Here is a 7,609-nt window from a genome sequence, read left to right on the forward strand (position 1 = left end):
TTCTAGAATTTAATTGTAGACTATAGAAATAAAATACATTTTTCCCTTTAGTATGGTACCTCCTTAAATAAAAAGTTAAGCTTGTATTAATTATATATCTTTTTATGGTTTTCTAAGATTTCAAATAGTTGAAATTTGAGTAGCATTTATCTCTTGTCACCTTTAGAATTTGTGTGTCAGTGTTACATGTATACTTTTGATATAGTTGTAGGAGTGGTGGAGAGATTATTTTGAGATAAATTAGGTATGAAAAATACAATTATATACTCCAAGTCTACCACCACAATACAACAATACCAAGATTAATATTGCAATGTAAAAGAGCCCTAAGATATTAATAAGATTGTCAAAATGTTTGTTTTTGTATATTTTTATTGAAGACCTAAAAGACCGACTCCAAGCTACGTTTGAGCAACTAGTTTACTAGTAAGTTGTGCATCATACCTTGCAAATTTTAAACAATGCTAGCATGTGCTAAAATGTTGTAGCAAAGCTACTATGGTAAATGAGGGTAAATGCCCTTTGCTAACTAGTTCTAAGTTAAGAACTGCATGCTCTAGTTATATACATTAATTAATGTCTCTATCTAGAAATTGTTTCAAAATTGTAGTTTTATTTAAAAAAAATCAAATGTTACCATTGGATATCATATAGGACAAAGATGTTTCTAGTCACTAAAACTACCAAGAGATTTTCATGAAGCTTTGAGAGTTACTTTGTGATAAATTCTATAATAAAGTAGTAATTTGTATCTAGTACATAAGGATTTATTAAATTCTTTAACTAAATAAATAAATTTGTAGTAAGGGATTTATAAATATTGCTAGAAAGTCAGATAAGGGTCAAGAAAATTTTGCAAAAAGGTTGTATAGTGACATATAAAACATGCCTTGAATGCATGTGATGCCTAGGATTTATACATAGTAATCTCCCTAAGGATGCATTGAAGAAGATAGTCTCAAGATCTTCTCATTAAATATGACCTCCTATCATGTAAACCATGCCTACACTACTTGCTTAAACTATTTAACTCAATGTATCACCATCTCAGTCATGCTCTTGATCTTGATCGGTCACAATAAATGCCAATAATCATTTAGGGAAGCTCTCAACATCCTCCAATATCTCATAAGTTATATGTAGCCAAATGTAAGCTATGTAGGTCACATCCTTTCCAAGAAAATATGAGCATTGCAAATATTTAAAGAGGATACTTAGATATCTAAAGGCACCATTAATGTTGATTGGGATATGCTTCATGAAGAAACATGAAGACTTTTGTATAATGAGGGACTTATTCTTGCAAGCGAGAGTATCTGATAAATAAGGTAAATACATGGAATATGAACACAAGATATACGAATAGAATGACACAATAGATTAGTAAGAAGCATTTTAGTAGGCATGAGCTGGCAGCAGGCCACTGCGAGTAGGAGAAGGCGATGCTCGGCGTGACAATTTTGGAATGACGTGCTGGTAAAACAAGCAAGACGAAGGTGGTGAGAGAGGAGAAAGACAGAGCGAGACGGAGAGTGCAGGGGCACAAATTATGGCTGCGCTGGTGATGATGATAACAGGGCGCTGCAGGCGGCTGCTGGCCCGGATGATGTATTCCTACTGCATGCTTTTGTGCTGCGTGTTGTGGCTCCTGCTGTCGTTGCGGCTCGTCTCGGTCGGCGGTACATCGCGGCCCGGCCCGTACAAGACCCTCGTGCGGCAGGTCCCTGGGCCCTTCTGGAAGGGTGACGCGATGTGCCGGGCCAACGTGACGGGTGGCCTGGAGTATGGTGTGCCGTTGGAGCTCCGCATGCAGCTTGTCGATGGCTCCGACGCAGCCCTGGTCGGTGCCCGAGTGGATATCTGGCAGTGCAGCTACCGCGGCGTCTACAGCGACAGCGCCCAGGAATCCACCGTCGGCCTCAAGTGGCTCCGCGGATACCAGATTACGGACCCACAAGGCCAAGTCACCTTCTACACCATCTACCCAGGTATCATCGCACCCATTTCATAATATCTTTCCCTTCAGTTTCAGTGACGCAGGTAATTATTATATGGTATCCGCCTTATTGAATTGCATTGGATGAATCATATTTGTCTGAGCATGCGAGTACACGGGCATTGCATCGATAGAATTGGATTGAATCATATTTGTCTGAACATGCGAGTACACGGGCATTGCATCAATAGAATTCTAATACATCATCATCTGAGCTAGGTATGGCGACGATTATATGTGTTCTATAATTATGAATCACGTCGACTTCTGTCAAACCGATTTATGCTGAGGCTCGTATTATTGAGTCCAACCGATTTGAATCCATCCAGAATGAATGAAGGTTTGACAGTTAATTCAGTTGTGTGCCAGAATTAGTTGTGTTACGCAGTGTTCACTGAAAACATTTTTGATAGCAGATACAAAAACCTTCAACTCAAAATTTTCAAGGGATCTTTAAACCAAAATACATGGATTTACCAATTTTTTATAATTAAAAAATTTGTAAAAATCAAGGCTTTAAGCTTTCTTATTTAAATTCAAAGGGTTTTTTGGACATTTTTGCAATTCATTTTGCATTAAACCTCGGTTTTTTGCGAACATTGGTACCTATCAATTAGGCTTGGAAAGCTCGATGTACCATTAAGAAGCCTTGCGCAAATTAAAGTTCTTTATCATACATCATATAGACATGATTATGAGTGGACAAAGCACAAATTATTTAATAATATTTTTGTTTAATAGAAATTTCTTTTCCCTATAGTGATTCGCTTACGAGTTGAGAGATTGGGGAAAGATTAAAATAGCTTTCATAGCTTCTAAAGGCTGCAATAGGCTCTCTTCACGTTTTATATTTTGGGAAAGGCTCAAATAGGTTTCATAGATCTGAAAGGCTATAATAGGATTTTGTATATCTTATAGTTTGGTTTAATATATGTTGAGCATGTATTAGTAAGAAGCGTACTCTTTAATGAACTTGGTTTAGTACGTCATGCATTACATTGATGGGTTGTACTATTTGCTTGGTGTCATTTATAAATTACAATGCTAATGCTAATCCTCGTGGTAATTTGGCCTTTGTCCTATTCATGACTATCCTTTGAACTTACATTCAATGTCATTTGTAAATTACAAGACTAATGCTAATCCTCGTGGTAATTTGGCATTTGTCCTATTTGTGACTATTGTTTGAACTTACATTCAATGTCATTTATAAATTACAAGAATATCCTAATCCTCGTGGTAATTTGGCCTTTGTCCTATTCATGACTATCGTTTGAACTTACATTCAAATTTTTTGCAGTCAACATGCACATGCTAAAGCTTTTTCTAGGAACTCTAGATTGGAATCTCACATTAGTACTCCAATAATTTATTTATGTTGGTCCGCACATGCTAAACCTTTTTTTTAATGATATCTAGGTTGGTATGAGATTCGAACAGTGCATATACATATAAGGGTGCGAACCTATGCAAAGAAGCCATTATTTGGGTATGGATACATAATAGACTATGACGACACCACACAAATATATTTTGATGATGGTGTGAGTGACGATATCTTTGCTAATGTATATCCTTATACATTGAGGGGAGAAACTCGTCCCATGAATAATAGCAATGATCTTCTCTTCAACGCAACCAACCTTGTTAACCTCATAGGCCATTATTCACACCCAGGTGGCTATAAAGCCCATGTTGTTATCTCACTTCCCTTCTCTTCAAACCTTCCCCACAATTGACTCTTACTTGCAACACAGACTCAACACAGATGAAAATTTTACCTCCATAGGGTAAAGCATGTCATGTTATGTTCTTAGTTTGAAAACTCTTTACATACTTCTATCCTTTTCTTAGATGGCTTTACAAATGATAAATTCCTTTGAGAATTACCTCTATGGAGCTATTCATGTATGCATTTAAGATGTATATGTTGTCATGGCCTAATGTAAAAATCCATTATCCTTGTTTGTCATGATAGAACTTTTTCTTTCAACTTTTGAAACAAATCACTAAAGTGACCAGAGAGCTTGCTTGAAAATATTTTCAAGTAGTTATGACATTTCACTAATTTTATCAACCATTAGATTGATAATGCACCAACAGAGTATCCACTAAGCATGAGATGGAGGAATTTGATGAAAATCAATGCAATGACATGGATGGATTTTGGTTTAACTATGATATTTGCATGTAATTGTTTCCATCGACCACAAAAGTTGACTTCTAATTGAGGTTGTTATGCTTTGTGTCATTTATAAAACATTTTACACAAAAGGAATAAGCATAAATATAAACACTACTAAAATGGTCAAAATAGCATTAGCACCTCAAATACTAAGAATTAGAGTGCTAGAGACATTGATTAAAGGCATCAAATTTTGACAATTGTCGAAAATCTTTCATTTGAAATGTTAATGTAGGTTTTATTGGTGTTACAGATCAAGGGGCATGCAAATTTGTTGCAATGTGTAGATTATTGCATTGTAGATGGGAACTCCATTCCAAGCATGGAATTGCACATTGTCTTTAACTTAGCATACAGAATCTTTTTGAATATACTTGCATTGATTGCACATTGTCTTTAACTAAATTGCATAATATATCTACTTGAATATACTTAACATTGCCAACCTTTGCATAATCATTACAAAACCATCTTGAATGTGTTGCATTGAAGGTTTCTTGCATACAAAAACATCTTGAATTAGCATTACATTGCAAGCTCAATATACACAAAGCATTTGCATCGTTAGTGCTTAGTGCTTAAAAAGGGACAAAATCTTACACCTAGATATTAATCTAAACATATGTTTCACTTATCATGAACAACACCACAAGTCTTCATCCTCATCATGATTTCTTGTCAACCATCAATATCACATCCTCTTCATCTTCATCAATAACATGTGAGCACTTAAAAAATGTCAAAATTTTGTTAAGAACATGGAACATTTTTTAAAACTTACTCTTAGTACTGCTATTTAGCGCATCTCTATCTCCAAGTGTGCTAAGATGATGCCATACGTTCATGCCTTTTTCCTTGCAATGTATCCTTTTGGGAATACAAAAAAAAAACCCAAGTTTACCACCATAAACCATACTATTGACACAAGATGGACATGGAAAAAAGGCATCAAGATAAATGCTGACAAAGCAACTCTTAAGTGAGTTTGTCCACATGACATTTCAATCATCTAGCTTTGAATGTGGTTTGCCTATCATTCTTGGGAGAAATGATTTACCCCTCCTTTAGAATATCCCATGTACATTTGGATGGTTTAGGATTTTATGTTGCCACAACATCCTTCACCTTGGGCTTGCAAGGCTCAAGAAAATAGTCTAGAATCCATATGCTCAAGCATCTAAGTTTCACTAATCCAAGTTGCATTTTCTTCGTGTCAATTTGTCAAAGTGCCCTTCACAAAATAAAAGTATAAAGAGATTATGCAAACGTCCCAAAAACTTTTCCCCTATAGTCCAGTGTAAATATATTATCCTCTTTTTTGGAGAGGCTATCATTCATTGGAAAATGATATCAATGTCCACAACTACAGCATGATTAGAAAAATCACATAAATACTCCTATCCCAATTTTATATAGGATCAAACTTACATAATAATCTTTGTAAGCATGTTGACAATCACAATAAAAAGAAGGGGGGGGGGGGTAGGTTGAATGTGTCCTTATGCCTGAACTCATAACAAGGCTATTTACGAATATATTAGCCTTAAGTATGGTCAAATATGGCTAAATCTCTAAGGAAGAGGTGGCTTGATTATAGGCAATATTGGCACCCTCTTACCATTGTAATCATCTCTAGAACTTCCATCACCACTTCTACGACATTTTCCAAATGATGAATTATGTTGGAACAAACCCCATGAGGATGGATACTCATCCAAGAATCTAGCTAGAAAATATAAGAGCCACAATGATATCTTTAATTTAGTAAAAGGAACTAACAGAGTCCTAGCCATAGTATGATGTACATGCACCTGTACCATAATCAACAAAGGAGGGTAACTCCTACCTCAATAGCTTACATTGAGAACTCCTACCTCAATAACCATGGTATGATGTACATTGATCTTGCGACCATTGGACATGCTCTTATTGATTCAAGAGTTTCAACCTATGCACTCACAATTACCACTCACCTAGCCTACTCACACATGCTCTTATTGATTCAAGAGTTTGGAACTACACACTCATGGTTCTCACTTACCTAGCTTACTCACACATCATATTTATGACTAAATGATAAGAAAAGCGATTATCTATACTTAGCACACTATGCTCATTGTATTGGTGACCCATGTCCTTGATTCGTATGCACACTCCTTTACCTTCGATCTCACTTTCATTGTTGCCACAATGGAGAGGAGGTACCAAAAATGGACTCAAGGAAATGAAGAGAGAGAATGATTTATGATCCACAATGGAGAGGAGGAGGTACCAACAATGGACTCAAGGAGATGAAGAGAGAGAAGGATTTATGATCCACGTTCCTCACCCTCTTATGCTCAATTCATACACTTTCGTTCTCGTTTGCAATCACCCAAGAGATGGGATGGAGAAGAAGAAAGGATACATTGAAGGAGTTTCTTATAACCATGTCTCTCACTCTACACTCTCTCCCTCTTCTGCGCGCACACCCTCTCAAGGAAATGGAGGTAGCAAGAAGAGTAGGTAAAGTTTGCACACGTATAAATAGCTTTCTCTTTCCATCATTTTTATACACGAGATTTCCCTTGGGCATAATTTGTTAACCATAGTGCAAGAAAAGAAAAAAGAAAAGCAAAAATAAATCCAAGAAAATTCTGAAATGTGGACCTGATGAAGTCAACAACAAGGAGAAAAGGCAAAAGGCACAAAAGCAATCTCAAAAATGTGTAAAAGACGAAATGTGCAATTTTAAATGAAAGATGCCCCTAAAACTGTGAGCGCCAGGCTCTCTCCTATACAAATTGTAAAATCTAGATGGGCATAAGAGAAGGGATAAGGTAAAGGGAAGGAAATAGGAAAGGAGGACCTTGGTAAGGCGCTTGGTCATGTAAAAAAGCGGATGGGTGCCCAAGGGATATAGGACTTGTATATAAACTCAAAAAGTGAATGAGAAGCTCTTTCTTGGTGTGTGGCAAAAGTAGCTTTCTTCTTCTTCTCTTGCTTGTGCTTGTGCTTGAGAGAGGGATTGCTTGTGCTTGTGCTTGAGAGAGGGAGTGTGAGTGTGAGTGTGAGAGAGTGAGTGTGTGAGGGTGAGGGACTATGGTGGAGAAGTTCTCCATCTTCTCCTCTCTTCTTCTCTTCCCTTCTCTTCTCTTATCTCACACATGCGGCTATGGTGGATGGAGCTTGACGGTAGAGGGTCGAGTTTGTTTGAGTGCGTATCACAATTCGTGGAGCTATAGGAGTGCTTGAGGGAGGAGGCTACTCATTCGAGTATCAAGGTTAGCTCACTACACTCGTAGGATTGGAGGTGCATTAGCTAGGTAAGAGAGCCATTAGAGCTCATTTGAAACACTTGAACAATAAGCGTTCCGTGGGTCTTGGTAGTTGAGCTTGAGCTCCCACTTCATTTTGGTTCCATTGTTGTTGGGACTAACAAGTTTAGG

General features: G+C 37.1%; 1 protein-coding gene across 1 annotated transcript; it reads left to right on the top strand.

Moving 5' to 3' along the window:
* The first annotated feature begins 1,513 nt into the window (after nt 1-1,513).
* On the top strand, nt 1,514-4,012 carry LOC148014230 (uncharacterized). The gene is made up of 2 exons (XM_087667089.1): nt 1,514-1,988; nt 3,416-4,012. Exons 1-2 carry the CDS (start codon nt 1,550-1,552, stop codon nt 3,733-3,735), a joined length of 759 nt encoding a protein of 252 aa, XP_087523215.1. The 5' UTR covers nt 1,514-1,549; the 3' UTR covers nt 3,736-4,012.
* The last annotated feature ends 3,597 nt before the right edge of the window (nt 4,013-7,609 follow it).

The sequence above is a fragment of the Lygodium microphyllum genome, chromosome 25 (genome assembly GCF_053477565.2).
Source record: "Lygodium microphyllum isolate KBCC chromosome 25, Lygodium_microphyllum_v1.1.10, whole genome shotgun sequence".
In the NCBI taxonomy this organism is placed as follows: domain Eukaryota; kingdom Viridiplantae; phylum Streptophyta; class Polypodiopsida; order Schizaeales; family Lygodiaceae; genus Lygodium; species Lygodium microphyllum.